At 41.3% G+C, this 23703-nt stretch overlaps 2 protein-coding genes across 6 annotated transcripts in view; one reads left to right on the forward strand and one right to left on the reverse strand.

Annotated features, from left to right (window-relative positions):
• Positions 1–20387, reverse strand: part of VPS37A (VPS37A subunit of ESCRT-I) — a 200806-nt gene extending 180419 nt beyond the window's left edge. The window contains exons 1-2 of one of the 2 annotated variants that reach the window (XM_069200574.1): positions 19859–20387; positions 11628–11702 (exon numbers count right to left, since the gene is read on the reverse strand). In XM_069200574.1, the coding sequence (XP_069056675.1) occupies positions 11628–11702; positions 19859–19968 (185 nt within the window). In that variant the 5' untranslated portion in view covers positions 19969–20387. The remainder of the gene's footprint in view (positions 1–11627; positions 11703–19858) is intronic. The other variant, XM_069200585.1, reaches the window with a different exon arrangement.
• Positions 20388–20398: 11 nt separating this feature from the next.
• The window catches only part of CNOT7 (CCR4-NOT transcription complex subunit 7), a 171704-nt gene continuing 168399 nt past the window's right edge, over positions 20399–23703 (forward strand). The window contains exon 1 of one of the 4 annotated variants that reach the window (XM_069200545.1): positions 20399–20629. The gene's annotated coding sequence lies outside the window, so the exon portion shown is untranslated. The remainder of the gene's footprint in view (positions 20630–23703) is intronic. The other 3 variants (XM_069200537.1, XM_069200555.1, XM_069200563.1) reach the window with 3 other exon arrangements.

The raw sequence follows: 23703 nt of genomic DNA on the forward strand, positions 1-23703 counted from the left end.
TGGTCTATGATTCTGTTACTAGTTTCTGTTGCTCAGTTTTCTAACCAGAGTTATCGTCACTTTTCTATTGGGGTATACTGGCATGCGAAAATCAGCAGAAGTTACTGTAACTCTCTGTTCCACTAACATGGAACTATTCCCCTATGACTTCACCTACTTGCGTTTATTGGTTAGACCTTATATCTTGTTACCAGTTTTCGAAAGGTCATGCAATGCCTGTAGTGTCATAAATAATTGTTAGAAATGGGGTCTTTGGTTGGCAGTCAGGTTACCCCCCCTGTCCAAGCAAGGACCCTCATTCTAGTCAGGGTAAGTCACACACAATCCAAATTATCCTGTGCCCACCCTCTGGTAGCTTGGCGCTGAGCAGTCAGGCTTAACTTAGAAGGCAATGTGTAAAGTATTTGTGCAATAAATCATACAATACCACAATATAACACCACAAAAATACACCACAGTCTTTAGAAAAATATATAATATTTATCTGGATAAATGTAGGTCAAAACGATTAAAGATGAAATAAGCAAATGTACGGATATCACTGAAAGTGATATCAAGTGTCTTAGAGTTAAAATATTACTGTAAAAGCAATAAAAAGTGTCTTAAGTTCTCCTAGAAACAACAAGTGTCTCTTGCAGGGCAAAGTACCTGGTTTGCATTGACAAATCCTCGCAAGGGACCGCAGAGGAGGCGATGCGTGGAAAACGTAAGTGTGCGTTGGTTGCGCCCCTTCGCACACGGACTTGTGTCGTTATTTTCCATGCGGGGAAGACGTTGTGTCGATTTCCGGTGCCAAGACGTGGATCCTCTTTGGGTTGTTGGGTTTTCAGATGCCCCGGGAATCCTGGGCTTGCGTGGAATCCTGGGCTTGCGGAGCGAAGTCACAGAGGCTGCGTCGATTCCGGTAGGCGATGCGTGGAATTCTCTTCCGCACGGCAGGCGCTGCGTCAATTCCTTTCAGGAAGTCGGGCGGAAACGTTCTGAGTCGGCTTGCGTCGATACAGTAGGGCTATGCGTCGAAATTCCGGTCGCGCTGCTGGCGCTGCGTCGATCTCCTGTCACGAAGTTGAGCTGCGCCGTTCCGGAATCGGTGTGCAGTGAATTTTTCACCGTGAGGAGGCTGTGTGTCGTTCTTAGCAGGCGGTGAGCCGCATTTTCGCCGCATGGGGATTTCAGCTGCAGGAGAGAAGTCTTTTTCGTCCTGAGACTTCAGGGAACAGGAGGCAATCTCTATCCAAGCCCATGGAGAGCACTTCTGCAGCAAAGCAAGAGAGCAGCAAGACAGCAGGGCAACAGCAAGGCAGCAGTCCTCTTCAGAAAGCAGTCAGGTGAGGCCTTTGGGCAGCCAGGCAGTTCTTCTTGTCAGGGTGCAGGTTCTGGTTCAGGTATCTTCTCCAGGAAGTGTCTGAGGTGGTAGGGCAGAGGCCCTGTTTTTACACCCAAATATGTTTTTGAATTGGGGGAAAGACTTCAAAGAGTGGCTTAGATGTGCACCAGTTCCCCTTTCAGTTCAATCCTGGCTGCCAGGGCCCCAGGAGGGGGTGTGGCAGTCCTTTGTGTGGGAGCAGGCCTTCCACCCTCCCAGCCCAGGAAGACCCATTCAAAATGCAGATGTATTCAAGTGAGGCTGAGTATGCTCTGTTTGGGGTGTGTCTGAGTGAATGCACACAAAGCTGTCAACTAAACCCTGCCAGACGTGGACTGTAAGGCACAGAAAGATTTAAGTGCAGAGAAATGCTCACTTTGTAAAAGTGGCATTTCTAAAACAGAAATATTAAATCTAACTCCACTAGTCAGCAGGATTTTGTATTACCATTCTGACCATACTAAATATGACCTTCCTACTCCTTTCAGATCAGCAGCTACCACTCAAACACTGTATGAGGGCAGCCCCAATGTTAGCCTATGAAGGGAGCAGGCCTCACAGTAGTGTAAAAACAAATTTAGGGGTTTTACACTACCAGAACATGTAAACTACACAGGTACAGGTCCTGCCTTTTACCTACACAGTACCAGACCATAGGGGGTTACCTAGGACAACCTTAGGGTTGGCTTATATGAAGAAAAAGGGGAGTTTTAGGCTTGGCAAGTACTTTTAAATGCCAAGTCGAATTGGCAATGAAACTGCACACACAGGCCTTGCAATGGCAGGCCTGAGACAAGGTTAAGGGGTTACTGAAGTGGGTGGCACAATCAGTGCTGCAGGCCCACTAGTAGCTTTTAATCAGCAGGCCCTGTGCACATACAGTGCACTCTACTAGGGACTTATAAGGAAATTAAATAGCCCAATTGGGTGTGATCCAATGTTACCATGTTTAAAGGGAGAGAGCATATGCACTTTAGCACGGTTTAGCAGTGGGAAAGTGTGCAGAGTCTAAAAAACAGCAAAAACAGTATCTCAAAAGTGGAGGGAGGTAGGCAGAAAGTTAGGGGTGACTACCCTAAGGCTGTCAGATCTAACAATAATGTAACTGTAAACTATTTGTTTGAAAATATCAATATAAATAGTTTTAAGATAAATATGTCAAAAACATTTAAGACTTCCCATTGCTTGAAAATAAAAAATTCATAGTAATTACCCTTGCTGTGAGGTGCAGGTTTTAAAACTATTGTCACTTGTGCAACAACAATACAAATCACATACATGTGAACAGAAACAATTTAATACAGGCAATATGCACACTAGTCTGCCTCTGTCAGTGTCAAGATGTGTCTACCCCTGAAGCAGACCGTTTTTTTTTTCAGTTAGAAATATAATTCATAACCTTTTGTGCAGTAAACCGAAAATAGGTAAGCAAAAAATCTGCAGGTGTAGAAATCTTCATTTTTACAGCATAAAAGGCATAAATCTGAAATACTATGTTTACAGGCAGAATTTGAAAAAGTGGGTGATACAATGGGTGACCATACAAAATGCACACCAATAGACTAAGAGAACTGATAACGTTTTACTGATATTTCCCGGCCTTTAAATTCACTATGCGTGTGCAAAGTTGAAAAACCTCAAGGCTCGCACCTCTGCACTTTTTAGAAACTATTGATAGTTATGCAAAGAAGAGACTTGAACTGCTCGGCAACCATTAAACCCATGCTCTGGTCTCGCTTCTCAGCCCGCCCTCTCATGTTTGCCCATCAACTGGCCCAGACATAACCCAAGCTTTGCAAAACCAGCACAAAGTGATGCCGCATATTGTTTGGCCCCTCAAGCAAACTTATACTGGTTTTGGGCTATTTGGGCCTCATTGGTAGGGTGCAACTCGAGTCCAACGGCCAAAACTGGTCTGGGGTAGCTTATGTTCACGATCAGAGGGGACCCAAACTGCCATTTCAGACTGGACAGTTATTCTGAAGCAAGAACAAGGCTGATTTGCACATGGCAGGTAGTATGATGGGCAAAAAATGATGGACTGGATTGCGGGGCATAGTAATTTCCAGTGGCTGAGATTAATTCAAGCCATCTGACATCACGTTTTTGTTTTCTTCAATGCGATGTCCTAAGTGCAATGGGTATACCCAGCCCTAGGTTTCATGCTCGCTCATCCGAGGGTCTCAACCTGCACTCTACTGAGAAGGTCCAATTAGGCTGAGACCAGTCTGGGTTGCTTGTGTTCCTGCTCAGAATTAAGCCTGGCCTGGCAGATCAGGATGGACTGTTACTAATGGAGCAGAATCAAGGGTGATTTGCATATGTATGGTTGTTCCTTTCTGAGGTGGTCATAGTACCCTAAAACATCAATTAAGGGTGTTAACCTTTTTAGTCATAGCCAAGGAACCACAATTTAAACGATATTTCTGCGGTATACCCTAAGGTATTTGTAATCTAATAACTGGACCCCAGTATTATCCAGACATCTTTTATATCTTAAGAACACCCCTAATACCTGAGACTGGCCCACCCTGTAAGTATCATCTTACCAGGGTGGGGTGAGGTGGTCAGTGATGAAGCATGCCACATTAGGTGGGTGAGACCACCTCATCCAAATCTTTTTTTGACCCACCAGAGGTCGGAGCGGAGGACCTGGGGACTAGGAGGAAGGAATAATAGTCTCAAATTTTAGAAACAGCTTCACTGTACCATACGTGCTTCATACTGGGGAGGTTTGTTGCACGATGGGGTGGGACTTGCTAGTCACCAACTAAATCCATCATGGTTGCCATCCAATAGGGTATAATGGTTCCTCCCCATACTAGCATGGAGAACTGCTTCCTAGGGACCTACATTCTCTTGCAGGTCATATCTCCCCATTTAACCATGCTGGAAACAAGTCTAAGTGTATTGCAACATTCCTGGAATTAGTCAGGCTGCATTTGTTCTCTTCCTGTTATCCTGCTCGTACCTTGTGCTATTGGAGTAGGTAAGTTTTTGGAGTTTTTTTCTGCCATCAGCTTTTTTTTTTACTTCTGGTTGCTTCCTCTGAGTTCCAGTTTCCTTTGAGTTTTCTTTCTGGTTGTTCCACCTTTGTGTTCCCCTTCACTGGCAGACAAGGTGGCTTCCAGAAGAAAGTGTCCTATATTCAGAATCAGAACCTGCAAACGCAAATTACTCTCCATGAATCCTGCCCTTGAAAAGCACTCGTAGGTGCAAGCAAGGACAGAGTGGGCTAATATACTTTGCATTGCTTAATTATAGGGAATGAATAATGGCATATAAAGAAGGATCAAATGTAATGTTTAGTTTAATCTCTGGCCCTGCAATTGCTATCAGAAGGGAGAGGGTGCAGTGCTCACCGACTGGAGCCCCCTCTTCTTATCCTCTGTACCTCTGATTTTTAAATGTCTTCTCAGAGTAGGAGGAACATTCTCTAACCTTATTAAAAAAGGGTTATTGTGACAGGTTGCAATGCAGGTTTTACACTGCAGCAGTCAGACTAAACAGGGTAGGCCTAAAGCCATATCTGCACTGTCACTGTAGTGGAAGGCACAACAAGTGCTGCAGCACATAAGCAATATTTAACTTCAAGGCCCTGAGTGCACTTACTAGACCATATACTCATAATGAAAAGAAACCAGATAATCTGACGTCATGAATAAAGGAGGAGTAAAGACATAGTTCACCAAGAAAAGTATGCAAATCCTACATATTTGTTGTATGGTGTTATTTTTAAAGGAAATCATTTTATGTCTTCATAGACAAAAAAAAAAAAAAACATAAATGACACATTAAAATCATATAGGGCATTTCCCTTTCTAATTTTCAGTGCATACTTCGCGTAACCATTTGCTCTGAATGGATAATCTGTTGTTTTTACAGATGTGAACCCTTCCTTTCAAGGTGGCTTCTTCATTCAGCAAATAATCCCGGCCACAGGCTAATATCAATGCACCTCATGCATCACGAGGAAGCATTTCCAAGGAGGAGGAAAGATGCAATCAATAGCTAACAGCAAAATGTGACCGATGTTTACTTCTCTGAATTTCACTGTATGTACATGTTTTAGTAGATTACAGACAAAAGCTATCGTAAACATCAGTCGTATCAAGTCAGGCCTAAAAATGGACACCCTATATTCCAGGAGGAAGCTGCCAATTGCAAGTATCTAGATTTCTAAAGACACTCCTCCTGGTTGCTTACAGTTACACTGGTTAAACATTGTTTTGTGGACTTTGCTGGTCTCTGACATCATTGGAGCCAGTGATGTCAGAAAACGGAATGAGATGACCGGGGGTTCTAGGAGAGACGGGTAGAAGGTGGAAGGAAGCAGGGACGAGGAGCTGGCACTGTCGTGGATGTTGAACAATAAAGGATCTTATTGTACAAGTTTTGAATTCATGGAATTGATTCCTAACAGTGGCGACGAGAGTCTTCAGCATCCACTGAACCTGGCGTGCAATGGACCAATGATTGAACTGATTTTTTCCTGTTAAGAAGAACCGCTGCAATGTTATCACACTGATGCTACAGGTATTTCAGCATTATGATAATAGCCTGGATCTGAGAACTGTATTTCTACAATTTTCGGTCTCTCCGCAACTTTAATAATTGGAAATGCCGATTTGTTACACTGGCGAGCAGAGTTACCATTCAGTGTGCCGTGAAACTGCAGTTAGAGGTATTTCGCTACACTTATAATTTTTTTTCTTTTTCTTTCTTAACTAATGCCTCATAGTGCTCTTACAAGCTCTGTTATGGCATTGGTTATACGAATTAACTATCTTGCAGCGGCGGCCTGGGTACACAGTTGAATCTCTGTGTAAATTTGAACTGGGAAAGAATTCTTCAGCGGGTGATGTAAAGTATTCTTCATCGCGCGACCCAAGGAGTTCTTCAAAGTGCTCCCCTTGTGAAGCCGCACCAGTGTTCTTTGAAGCCGCGCTCATCATGTGAAGCAGCACCAATGTTCTTTGAAGTCGCACGATTGAATACTGCGCGCGCGACTTTATAAAGGAAAGATTAAAAAGGAAAGGAAGGATCATTTTTTTTAATCACACAAAAACGGAAAAGGAAAAAAAAAAGAGGGCTGAAAGGAATACCTTGCAGCGTTTTCTTCAACTTCAAGAGAAGTGTGCCGGAGGTTCTTCGCAGTCCTTCAAGACTCCATGTAGAGGAGTTTCCTTCTCAAACACCGGGAGGTTGACACGGATATCAAGTCTTGCGTGTGTTTCAAACACAAATGACTAGACTGATAACTTCATTTTTCTGTTCATTATTAATTTGCTTATAGCTGGCATTCAATTTATCCATATATATATATTTTACTGAATGTGGGAAAGTACTGTCTATGACTCAATTTTGAGTATTTTCACTATATTTAATTATTATACTTTTTTTTAAGTGTATATATTATTATTACTGTCTCACACTATTACTATACCTTTCACACCACGTCTCAAATGGCTATGCTTAGTTTGGCTCAACCAACGCAATTTTTATCTGAACATGGAGAACCCATTCTACCTTGGAAGAAATGGATTAATCTTTTTGAATCTTATTTAATTGGTATAGGTGGAGAAAAGTTTTCGCCAGCAAGGAAGCAAGGTATTCTTCACCATAATTTAGGTATTGAAGGAAGAAATATTTATGACAGTCTTGATTCAATTGCAATTGGCACTGCTGATGGGGACCCTAGAGATGTATATGACATCTCAGTTATGATGTTGAAGAAACATTTTGATACGCGTTTAAATATAGTCATGGAAAGACATACATTTTTCATGAGGGCACAAGCTAAAAATGAAAGAGTGGGTAATCACATTGCTTCTCTGAAGACATTAGCCCAGACTTGTGAATTTGCTGGTTTAACTGACTCGCTCATCAGAGCTCAACTAGTAAGGTGCACCAATAATTCAAGAGTGCAAGAAAAGTTATTAGCAAAGAATCCCTCTTTGGAAGAAGCTGTTGCCATTGTGGAAAGTTTAGAGCATGCTACTTCTTGGGTTCAAGAAATGAAGACCATCACCTCAAACTGTTTAGCTGAATCTTTAGTTAACTCAGCAGTAGCTAGAGTCTCAACTCAAGTAGACCGGAATAATATACAGAAACCAGTAGCATGTCATTTGAAAGGTGGCAATGAAATGACCAAGGACCTCAAACCCAGATGCTACAAATGTGGCAGTCCTGGATATTTGGCGAATAATCCAAAATGTTAACTGTTTAAATTGTGGGAAGAAAGGACATTTGGCAAAAGTTTGTAAGAATCAGAAGGTCACTGCAGTAGATGAAACTGTGTCAATTCAAGAATTGATCTTAAATGTGAAGTGTCCTAATATTCAAAATTATGCTATAAATAGTGACACCAAATTAATTATGCCAAAATGTGATATAGAAATTGATGGTAAAATTGTTCCTGTTCTTGCGGATTCTGGTTCTCCTTTTACCTTAATAGGAGACAAAAATTGGGAGACAATTTTTGGAAATGACCATATTGAACTTCTTCCCCCAGACATTGAACACATAGGTTATGGGGGACAGAGAATTGACTTATTTGGCTACTCTTTAATGACTATCAAATTCAAAGGGCGTGAAACGGTTGGAAAAATGTATGTGGCTAAACGAGGTGACAACTTGTTGGGGTGGAGACATCAAAAGGATCTGGGCATTATTCTCAACCCGAATTCCCCTGAACAGGTTCTTTCCATAGCTAATATAGGGAATGATACTTTGATTGTAAATGAATTTCCTGAGGTGTTTAGTGACAAATTGGGCCCGTTAGCTGGTTTCAAGCATAAAATCATTCTAAAAGCTTCGGCCAAACCAGTGGTACATAAGGTGAGAAAAGGTCCCTCATTTGATTTTGTCTCCATTGCAGGATGAGCTTAATAGATTGTTAAGTCTGGGTGTTATAGAGGAAATTGAAGCCTCAGAATGGTTGGCCCCCATTGTTTTGGTTCCCAAGGATAATGGTTCTAAAATTAGGATGTGTGTAGACTTGAGAGGCCTCAACCAGTGCATATGGGTAGATCGCCAACCGTTACCGAATATCAATGAGACCTTAACCATGCTCTCGCAGGCTAAGGTATTTAGTGTGTTAGATCTATCGGCGGCTTATCATCAAGTTTTACTTCATGAAGACTCGAGACATTTAACCTCTTTTGTCATGCCTTTGGGAGCTTTTCGATTTATTAGAATGCTGTTTGGTTTAGCATCGGCTGCTGCATGTTTTCAAAGGGTAATGAAGGAAGTCCTTAAGGGTTTGAATTCAGTGTTATTCTTTCAAGATGATATGCTAATATATAGGAAGGATGAAGAGGAACATGATGTTGCTCTCCGAAAGATTTTGGAAAGACTAAAATAAAAGGGTTTAACCTTAAAAAAGGAAAAGTGTAAATTTGGGGTTGGCACAGTCTCTTATCTGGGGCACACCATTTCCGCAGATGGTATCAAGCCTCAAGTGACGCTGGCTAAGTCTATCATATCTATGCCCACCCCTTCTGACAGAGATCAAGTGCGTTCGTTCCTTGGTTTAGCCGAATACTACTCAGAATTTATTAAAAAATTTGCGAGTGTAGTTCAGCCCTTAAGAGCTATGCTGAAGAAAGGTGTAGACTTTGTGTGGTCTCCAGAGTGTGAAGAAGCTTTTAATATTGTCAAATCCAGAATTGGAGAGATGCCTACACTAGGGCATTTTGATACTCGAAGGAGGACTCTGTTGTCCACAGATGCAAGCCTTAAGGGTTTGGGTGCAGTTCTCTCACAGTTGGTTGATGGTGAGGAGAGAGTAGTGGCTTTTGCCTCTCGTTCCCTAAGAGAGGCAGAAACACGTTACTCAGTAATAGAGCGAGAAGCTTTGGCATGTAATTGGGCTGTTAACCATTTTAATAATTACCTCTGGGGGTTACCATTTGTAATTAGAAGTGACCATAGGCCTTTGGTACAAATGTTTTTGTGTCGCAATATAGAGAATATGACTCCTTGCATCTAACGTTGGGTGGAGGACCTAATGGAATATAATTTCCATGTGGATTTTTCCCAGGAAAGGAGAATATTCCTGCAGATTTTCTTTCGAGATTACCTTTGTCAGACAATACCACAAATGTTCAGGTCCCAATTTTGTGGGTGAAGGAGCCAGCTACTGATAAAGAAGGATGGGAATTGGAATGTGAACAAGGCACTGTTCGCGCACTCATTTTAGAGTATGTTGTGAAAGGTTGTCCTGATTTACGCAATTGTCCAGATGGTATTAAAGCATTTTGGAATGTCAAGGATGAATTGAGCATTGTAGGGAAGGATTTGTACAGAGGTGATAGATTGATTCCTCCAGTTGGGTTGTATGAGAAGTTGATTAATTTAGCCCATGAAGGACATTTGGGTAGGAACTTGACCAAGTCCAGGGTCAGAGAATGCTATTGGTGGCTGGGCTTGGACAGACAGGTCGAGGCAATAGTAAAGGATTGTATGTACTGTGCAAGGAGTGACAAATCCAGAAATGTAAGAACTGCCCCTTTATCCACAACTTGTGTTCCTGATGAGCCATGGCGCAAACTAGGTTTAGACCTTGTGGGGCCATTTGAAAACATATCTCACAATGAGAGATTTGTAATTGCGTTAGTTGACTATATGTGCAAATGAGTCACTGCTTTTTGTGTAAGTGCTATCACCACAAAAGTGGTGATAGAGTTCTTAACTGCTGTTTTTGCATGCAAAGGCATTCCGAAAGTGATAATCACTGATAATGGAGTGCAATTTACTTCACTGGAAATGAAGAATTTTCTCAACAATTTGGCCATCTCTCACTTTCATACGGCTTTATATTCCCCTCAAGCCAATGGGTTGGTTGAGAAAATGAACCAATTGGTGGTAGCCAGTGCTCAGACTGCCATGGACAATAGCATTCCTTTAAAAACTGTTCTCAGTGAGAAATTATGGGCTCACAGGAATACCCCTAATGCCGTTACTGGTATGTCTCCTTTTAGGTTATTGAGGGGTAGATTGGCAGGTTCTAAACTCAATCCCTTGTGGTTATTAGCTGATAAGAGATTTGGGGAATCACCTGCAGACAAGGGTTCTGTCCAACACAAAATTGTTGATAATCAGGCGAAGTATAAGGAAGCATTTGATATTAAACATGGTGCCCATCAAAGGTTGTGGCACGAAGGTGACATGGTGTACGTTAAAAAACCTTTTTGGTAAAAAAAAGGGGGTGTCTAAGTTTATGGGTCTGAGGAAAATTGTGCAAGTAAAAAAAAATGTTGTTGTTCTTGAAGGAGGGGATGTGTGGAGCATGTCGCGTCTAGCTAAATGTATGAATGGTAGACCAGTGACAGATGGACTATATAAGGAGGGAAATCTTCGCGGATCTAATCTGGATTCTAGTGAGAAGATTAAAAGGAGTGTAAGGAATAGAACAACTCCTAAATACCTAGAAGACTTTACACATTAAGGATGTCATGACAAGATTACACATTGCATAATTATACGTTGATCATATATTAATCACTTACGGTCATTTCAATGTTTTATTGTTTACACTTTTATGAGCTTTAGCTGCAATTTTGCTGATGAATCTTTTATCTTTATATTGTTGTGTTTGCTAGGTTATCAAATTATGGTTACGTTAAATTGTTACTATTTCTACAGGAGTGAGATGTGTTTTGGACTTTGCTGGTCTCTGACATCATTGGAGCCAGTGATGTCAGAGAACGGAATGAGATGACCGGGGGGGTTCTAGGAGAGACGGGTAGAAGGTGGAAGGAAGCAGGGATGAGGAGCTGGCACTGTTGTGGATGTTGAACAATAAAGGATATTATTGTACAAGTTTTGAATTCATGGAATTGATTCCTAACAAATCTCCTTGCAGCCTTTGTGTTGCTGCAAGAAAGCAGAAGGAGACAGTGTGAGTTATGTTCTTTATATCCAAAACACACTACACTAGAGGATGCTTATGTTTGGTATGCAAGGCTATTGTTAAGTACCTACGATTATTTTTCTATTTTTCTTCTTATGCTTTGTCTTACCTTCCCTACATTTTCCCTCTCTTTAGTCTTCCTCGCTGTCTTGTTTCTTTGGCTCATGCCTTCATAATCCATACAAGAAAACTGTGCCTCCTGAATTTAGAGCTGACTGCTGGGAGTTAGCCAATGGGGTGATACAGACTCCATTTGATGACATTATATTGCATGGAATTTTGTGACATTAAAAGCTTATAATTTCAGCTGGATTTCAGTGCATCATTGACAAAAGCTGTACTTACATGTTGATATTGATCGTCAGGTTGTTTACAGTAAATGGCAGTCTATATTCCACATCTTTCTGTATTTCAGCAAGTCTGCAGAACAGAAAGAACAATATCGCTTTCAGGACTGATCCAAAAATACAATGAAAATTAATTTAGGGAGGCATATTTTGTACACTATAGGAGTGACAGCTTATTTCTTAAGTTACAAAAGGGCGTAAGAGTCCTTTTATACAGCAGAGAAGCTTAAAGTCAAGTCCCACACTGCTGAAGTCATTACAAAGGCAGACACTACCCAACAGTATCTCTGACCCATTACCCAACAATATCTCCGACTAATATCTAGTTAAATGAACATGAAAAACTTAAACTGACTGCATAAAAGAAGATTCACATTTATCGAGCTATTGACACTCTGCTGTAATGTAAAATTCTTGGACATTCTCTTGGGCATAGTAAGTTGCATCTCTCTCTCTCTCTCTCTATATATATATATATATATATATATATATATATATATATATATATATATATATATATAAAAATAAATGTATATATATATATACACACACACACAATTTAGGACCTGGTGTTTGTAGTAGTTGCTAGTAGTAGTAGGTTCCATCTGCTGACACTCTGCTCCATTTGCCTTATGTTATAAATTACCTTACATTCCCATTTCCTTGCGTCTTTAGGGATGTAACCCATGTGCCCAGTATAGGGTAAATGTTTACAGTGAGAGAAGGATGACAGAAGCAGAGTTCACTGCAAGAACAGAGACCGGTGCGTGCAGTAGTATAAACTATAGGACAGTGCATGTGGCTGTGAAGTCAAAGGGATCGGAGATGGTAAAGAAACAGTAGCCATTACCAGATGTCTGTGGTAATGAATCTCCCCGAAAAAGGAGGCTTGTGTAACACACTCTGGAGTATCCTTCACACAAATAGACCCTAATGCCACAAAGAACCGGAGTGAAATCATTTTGCAGTTTTGGTTACAAATATTGTTTCAGACTTAAGCAAGTTCCAAAGATATCTCTATTTTGCTTTAGGAAAGCAATCATCAAAGGTGTACTTGTCCAGAATGAGGGTTAGTGAAAGTTGAAGATAAAGAAACACAAGAGGTGTACCAAGAATAAAAAGCATGGAAAAGAAAAAAAGGAAAAAATATGGACGGGAGGGGAAAGAAGAGAATGGAAAAGAAAACAGGGGACAAGTTAAAAAAGGGAGAAGGCATTGCAAGAAGCCTGGTAACACATCCTCCCTGTAATCTAGACAGTGGTTACTACGTTGTCATAATTGGTACTTTCACCAGAGACCAAAACATGCAAGCAAAAAACAATCGGGGGGAGGGACACTCTTATTCTTCCATCCACTGACCCTAAAAATCCAAACAGCACCGGTGTTGCTGCATTATACTACAGCACTAGCTGACTTAGTCCCTATAGGTTTGAGATGCCCCCAGTGTGGTGAGCTCATTCACAAAAAGATACTAATCTACACCTAAACCTGTTTACAACTTTTATCATTATATCCCATATCCGAAATGAATACCAGGCAGTTGAAACCTTTAACACTAGAGCAAACTTGAAATCAGGCCAACATTTATTTTAGCAAATTTGACCCTTTTGGTGCTTTAGTACCACGTCTTTTATTACGTAACAAGCCATATACTGGTGATGACAGTCGAAAGGTACTACTGTAATTCATTTCTCAGCATGACCCCCATCTGAACAAACATGAGGAAATGTTTTGAAATTAAGTAGTTTGTAAATAGCAAATATCAGCTTATATTCGGTTTTTCTTTGTTGTACTCAATGGGAGGCGTGTTGCTAAATGGAAGACCACTTTGGTAAATGCTCTGCATACCACAATATAGATATTGTTGAATCTCTTAAGTATGCAGTTACTTGTAGCCCAAACTAGAAAATTATTCCACACAGGTTCTTTGTTGAATTAGGGTCTATGCTAATGCATGTATAGTAATGGGCAAGATGAGAGGTCCAATCCATATGAAGGGGAAGGCGAGCCCCCCAATTGCAATCCCTGCCACCTGAGCTCTACAAGGTGGGCCAAGCCTCATTTTGAGATCAGTGGCCATTTTGAACCTTTATTGGAGTCAAGATATTTTTGTGGTATCAGCGGGAGAGGTTTTGTTTCCATTGTTGGCATAAGAGCACGCATAATTACTTTGATGTCCTGTTTTAAAATTCATTCAAGTTTTTCAATTAAGATTTTCGATCAAATTGTGAGAAAATTATTGGTTAACAGACATCATGGTCATTGTTTACGGATACTTCTGACTTAAAATATATGCAGTTCACGATGGGCCAGTTGTGCCGTAGTACCGGACGTATTTAAAAGTAGAGACGGTAAACAAGCAAATGTTCCAAGTCAAGTACATGCAATTTCAATATCTGTCAAGCACAATGTTGTAACAGATAACAGCAAAGGCTTTATCGCACCATTTTTTTTTCTAGCAAACACCAGGAGAACAAAAAACAAAATTAACGTAGAGACGTGGTACAAGGAATTTTGTAAATAGCCACTGATGGAGAAAAATATTCTACACAAAGGACATTTGCTATACTTTTCCATTGTCTTGGAAGTGTGTCAAAAATTAGAAGCTTGGTAAAGGGCTTTTAGTAATTAGTTATCAGCCATTGATACTTGCAAATGCCATCACAAACCATTGATAAATATAACTGTGATTTACAAATAGGAAGGGGTGCGCCCCTTCTAAGCACTCTCCTAACTGCAATACAGAATGGATTGCAAAACAAATTTTGCGAGTCGGAAAAAGCATTTCTGACTTGTAAAATGGGTTCAGTAAATAGAAAAAAAAACATTCTGCGATGCAATCACTGATTTTGCAAATTGCACAGTTTGTGTTCACAAAATGTTAGTGCACTTTGGACCCAAGGTGTCCAAGGGGAGAAAGAAGGAGAATACCTATTCAAAGTGGAACATGCTAGGCTAGTCAAAAGAAAGCAGTAAATGCGGGTCCATTCCTCGTTCAAGTAGTTCGTAGATAAATGTGTGCACATAGGGCAATTTCCAAACGTTTGCAATACCTAGAGAAAGTCTAGAGTATTAATGATGGGTGAGTCTGAGAATACTGTAGACAATTTATTTTTCAGGATGAACAGTCGGGCTTGTGACACACCAATGGGTATGTTAACTATTCAAACAAATGTATAGAGTGTATGGTTGACTCTGGTTCATCTATCACTATTATTGGTTGTGAATGTTTTAGGAAGCAATAGTCAACTATCAAGATAAGGGGATCCAATGTCAATATGGGTGGGTATCAGTAGGTTTTTAGAAACAATGTTTTTTTTTTAAGGCATGGTAGAGTCTATGAAGCGCATGATGGAAATATTACCTGTGGCACATGAAGGCTTCAAGGATGAAATTTGATCTGCCTGCAGAACCTCAGATAAATTTTGTGCAGGTCAACAGTTCTAGTGATTTAAAAAAAAATGCAGAGGATTTTTTCTGAGAAACTTGGAAAATAAACTGAAACCTGATACCAATCTTGTAAAAGGTAAAGGGAGAGATATACTACTTTCTGCATAGCAAGATGTATCAGAATTACTAAGGAAAGTGTGCAGTGGGGGCATCATAGAACCAAATGAATCTTTTCTGTGATTGTTCCTTGTGGATTTAACAAGTTAAAAAATGTGGTCAAGAGATATTGTCCATAGATCTTAGGTTACTTAATAAAAAATTACTGATGGTTTATATCACATATTCAGCACTTAAGACATGTCTACCATTAAACAGAGTTACAGAAGGAATCTCGAAGTCTGAGTGCCCTCATTGCTCCTAATAGACTAACACAAGATGAACAAGGCAAACCACTGAATAAGAAACACACAGATGAGAGTGACAATAAAGCCAGTTAATGATAAGCAAAAGGTGAGCTTTAAGTCACTTGTAAGATACAGGTAAGGTGGCAATATCTTTTGTTAATGCAGATTTGTAGAGTGCATTGTAAGTCGGGAGGGGAACCTGGGAAATACTCGAATAGCCAGGTCTACAACCTGCGGCACATTGCTCCAAGCTTTAGAAACGATTCAGAAGGCCTGACTGCTGGATCTAGTTTTCCTTATGAATGGATGTGTGCAAGTAGGAGTCTGGAAGGTTCGTGAAAGCAGATGCAACTGCAGGGGGATGTTGGGCCAGTGTTATGCAGTGCCTTAAAATTGTGGGTGGGGAGTTGAATTGTGCTCCTTTGTGTATGGGGAACCAGTGGAGCTCCTTCAGCTGTGGTGTGATGTGAGTGTGGCGTGGGAGGTTGAGAGTAATTCTGGCCACCAAGTTCTAAATGGTCTACAACCTTCTTCTGAGTTTTTCTTTAGTCACCGGATAGAGGGTGTTCCCGCAGTCCAGCTTGCTTGAGACAAAGGAATGTGTGAAGGTTTTCTAGGTGCTGATTGGGAGTCATTTGAAAATCTTCCTCAGCGTCTTCAGGTTATAAAAGCATGAAGTGGTGACAGCATTGACTTTGGCGGTCATGTGGCGATTGGAGTTGATGGCGATCCTAAGATTCTTCTGGTAGGTGTTGGTCCTAGCTCTGTTGGCCCCCAGATGGAGTCCCACAGTGAAGTGCTCTTCCTGAAGATCATGATTTTGGTTCAGCTTCAGATAGTTGGGCTTCATCTAATGGGGAAGTGCATTCCATGAACTTGATCCGGGTACTGAGTGTATTGTCCATGAGGGAGAGAATTAATTATGTGTCGTCAGCATAGGCGAGGACATGGATGTTGTGAATGTTTATGATGCTAGCTAGATGGATCATGTATGCATTTGAAGAGAGATGTGTTCAGTTCAGGGAAGATTCTAGCGGAACTCTGCACATGAGGTCAGGGGCGTCCGAGGTGTATAGTACTAGGCTGACTGACTTGAGTCCTTCCAGCAATGAAGGAGCAAATCCATTTGAATGTGTGACCTTTGATTCCCATGTCTTGTAGGCATTGAATGAGGATGGGGTGGGAGACTATGTCAAACACTGCAGAGAGGTCCAGGAGGATGAGAACTGCCAAGTCGCCTCTCACCAGTCATGAGTATGTCATCAGTAGTGGCGAGGAGGGCAGCTTCCATGCTGTGGCTGGGTTGGAAACCAGACTGAGTAGTGCAGAGGAGTTGGTGGTTAATGAGACATTCTGTAAGGCGCGTTTTGCTGATTTTCTCCAAAACCTTGTCCAGGAATGGTAGCAGGGAGATTGGTGTGTAGTTGGAGAGCATTGAAGGATCCGTAGAGGGTTTCTTAAGTAAAGGGAGGAAGGACAGTTGCATGTTACCAAGCACCTGGGAAGATCGCGGAAGAGGTGGAGGCATTTAAAATGGGAGTGAGCATGTGGCTGATGGATTGCCGTTCTCTTGAGTCGGTGTGGTGGGGGCAGGGGTCCACTGGGACCCCTGAGTGGATGAAATTAATTCTGGCAGTGGTTTCCTCTGGGGTGATGAGCTAATTGCAGGCCTCGAAAAATCTACTCGCCCTCTTGCTATGACGAGTGAGATTTTAGCAGAATGAGCTATTTTTATGACCCACTGGTCCGTTGAGTGAACTTGAGCTAGAAAGGAAGAGGTGTTCTGTTCATTCAGATAATGAATGAGCAATAAAGATGCCTTTAAATCTTGTTTTATCTTGACACACTTGCTGTCTGTTCAAGGACAGAGGTCAAATGCCAGTTTTTTTTCTAGGAGATGTTTATCTTATCCTGAAACATTTTATTTACTTTTTTTCTCTATATTTAGACAATTTTGTAAAGTGAGTTTTCTGTCAATCATTGTGAAACCAAAGGCTGTAGGACGTCGGTTTTTTCTAACACACAACATTTAAATAGCGTGTTATAAATAGTACAAATATTTCAAAATATATCAGGAATTACAAATGCATTTTTTGGGAATTGACATGTCATGCAAAGATTTAAATGGGAGCAAAACAAATCAGAACACTTTACTTGGTGATGTCCAAATGACAAATATTTGCAGAAACTCGATTTCCAAACATTACTGTTTGTACACTATATAGTTTCATCAGTAAAACTGCATGTCACCTGAAAATATTGTTGTTATTTCAATGAAAAATTTACTGATTGGAAATAACAGTATGGTACCAATTTATGCTTTAGTTACATATTCATTAAAAGTGATAGTTTTGAAGTATGAATAGAGAAACATTCTTGCCCCACCCCGATGACAATGCTATTAATGAACTAAGTGCAGGGCCACTAGAATTATGCAGAAGGAGAGGTCCAAATTATGAGGCAGGGTTGAGTAAATTATGTGGCAAAAAAAGCCAAGTCATGCAGGATATTTTGCAGTAACATTACTTTATTATTGTGTCATTTATAGGATCGAGCGCGCAAGCTCTCTGGCCTGTTGTAATCTCTCTGTGGGCTTTTAACCACACCCACTACTGCTATTCATTCTTTGTTGTGCTGGTCTTAAATGCTTCATTTTTATTGGTGCATTTTGTGAAATGTCCATCCATTATGTGCTGAGTTTTCTCCCAGGCGATTTCTCCAAGTGAACATTTTTGTTGCCCATCACACTATGTCAGGCTTTCTCCTGTTAGACCGTGTGATGGCCCCCCCTCTGGTTTCAGTTTGCCTTTCATCCCAGCCGCAATCCTTTCTAGACATTCACCCAGGGAGTGAATGTCTGAGTTCTACACTAGAGGTTCTTAACCTGTGGTCCGGGGACCCCAGTGGACCGCGAAGCCTACTCAGGAGGTCCATGACTTCTTAGGAAATTAAATGTTAATAGATTAATAAAGTGTATGTAAACAAAAACAAAAAATGTTCACAGAATGTGAATGAATTATAAATTAGAGACTAAAATGAATTTGGAATCCTCAGATTGATTTGTGGGAAATTGCAAGAGTCTCAATGAGTATTTAGTATGGGCAATGGGTTGCCTTAATTGAAATTTGAAAACCCTCAAGCCTCTTATTAAAATTCCTAATTTATATTATTATATATCTATATATATATACGAATTTAATCAAATATTTTAACAAATGTATTGTTTTCTGGTTCAATCATCAAAATCGCTTTAGGCGAATGTGGCGGAGGGGGGTGTTGGTTTCCAGTAATGAATCAGTGTGTGTATTGGGGGAGAGGAGTTCCTGGTTTCCAATTATTATTCAGTGGGGGTCCCCGGATTCCAGTATTAGTGAAGTGGACGTCCACAGAAGTCAAAAGGTTCAAAACCACTGTTCCACACCAACTGAAAAATAAGTGGATATGGATACGGATACAACAAACACATGAAATGGTGCAAAACGTTGATGCAAACGTGTACAGCAAATTAACTATTGTTACGCTCAAGCCGAAAGGGGTGTCATAAAAGAAAATAAGTATCGCCGATGTTTTTATGTGACAGGTTTGTGTATTTCACGTAGTAAAGAGGTGTTGCGCAGTTGCACTGTGCACAACGGAGGGAAAAAGTCAGCGGTCTGCCACAGTTGATGTAAAGTACACGCCTGAAGCATTGCAGTAATTCTTATGACAAGACCAAAGTCCCACTCCTCGCTCTTGTGTTACTCAGTGCAGCACGTGAAGTTTTCAGGTGGATACACTGGGTTTTAGATTCACATTTCCAATGAAACCGTTTAATGATCAGTGTCAACCAGTGAAGTCTGCGCCATCCACACTCAAAGACGAGAACCCTGCTGATATGTGATTGCATAACTTGTTTTCTTAGCTCGGGTATTTAAATGTCCGGTTGATCAGCTGGTCTGCATTGCAGAGATGGGATAGTGACAGAAATTTGGAAAATCCAACAAGCAGTAACTTAGATTGGAATACGGTAAAGAAGTCGGTGTGGCAGTCGTTGGTAAAATGAGGAGGGGGGGCACCGAATATGGAGAAAAAAAAGGTTTCTGTTTTATTCTGTGACGGGAAACTTGTATGCAGCCTTTCTCTGGAAATGAAGTAATACATTTCAAGAAGCTTATACATCTCACTGTCCGGCTTTCTCGATTGATGAACGTTAACTGTAACGGATGGAGCGGTGAAAGTTCAAAGCTGTCAGGCAATATCTTGATGAGGGTCAGCCAGGGCTTTCCAGCAAAAGCCATGTCAAACTCTACATTCTAATTTCGGGTGACACATTTCGAAATACACACAATTTCGAAAAACACGTAAGAGGCGCGGGACCACAAACATAACAGATGACAAACATATATCAGGACAGACAACAAGGTAATGGTGCTACAATCGGTGATCCCATTCTTACGTGCTGTGTGATGCTCTGAGGGACTCTATCTGTCGCTGTCGCTGCTGCTGCAAGCTGGTAAGGGGGGACAACGGGCCGCTCCCCTTATCGGCGCGGAAAAGCCAACTCATGCTCTTCGGGAGGCGCGTTCAGGGCTTAAAGTGTGCTAGCCGCTGTCATCCCATCTCCATGTCAACACCATCCGGGGTACGCCCGACCCGTGACGTATATATCGTCCGCCTAGCCCAAGCTCAGAATGAACCAGATTTACAGAGACATAAAAGAAGGACTTGTGTACGTTCTCCACTATGTTCTATTATTGGCAGGCCGCCCCGTAGATGGGAATTCACACTTGTGCAATACGGAAATTAATACAGTTTCACAAGTAGCTTTCTACCACAGACTACCGTATTTGCCTGACTTGGAGATGGCCATTAGTCCTCCCTCCAGACCCACGTGCGTTTTGTTTTGACAAGCTGAGAGGGGAGTTATGCACGGTGCGCGCTCTGAATTCAGCTGCCGCGCGCACGTACTGAAGAGATGCACGTCCAAGGTTTCGGCGGGTAGTGATGATGTAATTGCTGCGCGCAGCTCTGTGTCCTGCGGGTGCTGGGCCAGGGAGACGGACGGACATCTGAAAGAGGGGGTCTCCCTAAGTGCGTTAGCAGCGTTCTAGCGCGCCCGCTGTATGAGTTCACAGAGGGTGGCGCGCGCTCTGGAGCAGCCGGCGCGAGGCACCCCTTGGCAGCCGAAGGAACATCCTCCTGTCCTACTGCACACTCCCTGCTGCAGGTAACGTGGGTCGGTGTGAGTCGACTGTCGCATTCACCGTCCAAGAGCGGGTCTTCGCCCGATCTCTGCGAATGATGCAATTTATCCCGAAGTGTACAGAGCTCCCCCACTCCCCTCCCATGATTACCGGTCATCTTTTAGCAACATTGACGTCGGATACATAGCCACTGGTGAAACGCAACCCAATTACAGAAGGTCCCATCTGTGCATTTAGCGAACACAGTACATTTTGTTTCTGTCTTAAGCAGGGTACAAGTCTTAAAAAAAGAAGTGGGTGGGTCTAACCAAGTTGGGCAGTATACAAGTGACATCACAGCAAGTGACATCACAACCCGAGCCCTCACGGGAACTGACATCACAAGCAGCGACATCACATCTTAATTCACACACTCTTAGCAGGTCTATCATGGGTACATTTGAGCGAATTATGCGATTTAACAAGTGAGATTTTGCGTCTGGGTTGTGCCAAAAAAGTAACACAACCCCCATGCAAAATGTGGACCTCAATTTATGAATGTATTTGTTAAAAACTCTGCCACAAAGAAGTTGGCAACAAGGAGAAACAGTACTAAATACATCTATTCCACAAGATTGGTTGCAAAGTCTACATTTTAAAATATCTTATGGAGTTAAGGCACATAATGCCTAGACAGATCTGTGTGTGCCCAGTAAATCCCGGGTCACAATAATATTAGTAAGATAACTTTGGAGGGTAACACAGTTGCTGGAGAGACCCGTGTTTTCTCTCATCATAGTTTTGAATCAAAGTAGCGTAGAGGGTTAATGTGTTTCTTGCGAAGCGCATCATGCAGATGATAGAGTTGTATTTGATGTAGCTAGTTAAGTGAGTTGCTGCTTTTAAACAGATCCTTTTGTTACTCGCAGTTCATAAACTGTGATCCTTCTAATATAGCACATTGAGCTATAAAGGACGTGCGACTCCTACACCTTGTAACCCTCACTGTCATGTAACAGATTTTATACATTGACTTACAATTTTATAGAAGTTATTGTCAATGTATTTTATGTACGTGTGATGTAAAGCTCTTTCACATCCTGCATTGGAATAAGTAGCGCTGTAAAAGAAATAAAACAAAATAGTGGTATTTAAATTGTTAATTGTGTAAAGACTAGAACAGACCTACACATCTGACATTCTTACAGTGCACACATGTCTCATATACAGGGATTGCACAATATAAAAGGCATGACTCTCAAGTATTTGAGAAATGATAAGCTGTATGTCTATGTTTCCCTTCCCTTGCAATTGCATGTAGGTGCGAGGCTTGGATAGCTCCAGGTGAGGATAGTAAAATAAAAGGAGGCCTGATGGCCCCTTAAATTCTGCCTTTGTTATGGGCCCAGCCAGAGTCTGAAATATAGAAAACCCTTGCTGCTTGCATGTTGTTGCTTGAAACAAAATCAGACAATGGGCAGGCGCTGCTGAATGTGTCAGTGTGTCTGAAAATTACACCGGGACGAGTTCAGCATATTTCAGTGGGGCCTACTTCTTACAGGATGTGAAAATAGTGTGTGGACGCTGTGTACCCGCGACTTGTGCCCTGGTTGTAAGGCTTTAACTGGGGAAGGTACTGACTTTGAAACGGGAGTGCTACCAGCCTTCTATTCAAATCCTTAACTGTGCTGCAGGCAAAACATTGATCGGACTTAATATGTAAAAAAAAAAAAACTAACTATGAGAACTGATCCTGAGTACAATGTGCAAAGTATGATCCTGAGTACAATGTGGGTGGGGGTGAGAGAGATAGGTAATGACACATAGCATTTAGTACTGACACCTTAAGTGGAAAATAAAAAGTTAAACTAAACAATGGAAATTGCAGTGATCTTTTAGGAAAGCTTAGTTGATTAATGCAATCACAAGGTACCTGTGTAGTGTCACTGATTTGAGTCCTGATTGGTGTACTGGGAAGTAGTAGTATCTGTATTTATAGTGCTGCAAGGTCATTGTCTTTGGCAGAATGCACTGTGAATGTGTTAGCTATTTCAAAAGGTTTTTTATTCTGTTGCACGGTTACTTTAAATCATCGCAAACCGCTCTATACATTGAAAAGTAAATTCACACACTATAAGAAAAATACATTAAAAAATATATCACAACAGCTGTGATATCTAAAAACAATGTATAAAAATCCCTGCTAGAGTAAGTGAACATGGCTATGCATAAACTACAAACGTTTAATTAGCAGCCCGTACAGATTATGCAAACAACTGTAATAGACATAATGACGCATTATGTATCACAAATGAAAACCTCATGTGGGACTCAGCTGGAATAGCATGAAAGCCACAGGGGTTAAGACGCAACTAGTTCAGTCTCAATCCATTAAACATAATAGTTAATAAGCCCCCCGTAACCTCCCCTCAATGATAAACTGGGCCACTGGAGAAAAGTTGGGTCTGCCAAAAGACAAAATTATTCAGTTCTGATGACCCTAAATTCAACTTACAACTGTTAGGCGGATGCGTTAGTAGACTAGAGAAATACGGTCACTCCTGGATGCTAAAAAGTGCAGGTTATGTGCAAATACTCTCGAAAGTGCAGTCTACAAATATGAGGGGAAAGACACTCGAAAGTGAGAAAGTGCTAATGTAATTCAGTGCCACTCACAAAATGGTCAAAAGTACAATCCTCTCACCTTCATTATCTGGAACTAGGTTGCAGTAAGCTATATGATATAAAAGCGTTCAGGCCACTCATGAAATCAAAGAGTTAAGTACATTTCAAAGCTGATGATATGATGATACTGGAAAACGCAGACACTGGCCTCCATCATTGGATTCATGGCGTTAAATTACTGAGCAACAAGGAAGCAGCCTTCAGAAACTTTACAGATCTTGCAAGTAAGTGGCTGACATCCCCTTTAAAAACATTAAACCATTCTACAACTGCGGCATTGCAAGTCCTAATGGTCAATGGCCTGAAGATAAGTAGGAGCCAGTAACCTCTAAGAGAGGACAAAAAGGGGCAAAAGCATATAATGTGTGGACGTGATTCCTGTATGAAACTGCAGCCCCTACATGGGACATCCTGAACTCCGGTCATATAACCA

The sequence above is a fragment of the Pleurodeles waltl genome, chromosome 1_2 (genome assembly GCF_031143425.1).
Source record: "Pleurodeles waltl isolate 20211129_DDA chromosome 1_2, aPleWal1.hap1.20221129, whole genome shotgun sequence".
In the NCBI taxonomy this organism is placed as follows: domain Eukaryota; kingdom Metazoa; phylum Chordata; class Amphibia; order Caudata; family Salamandridae; genus Pleurodeles; species Pleurodeles waltl.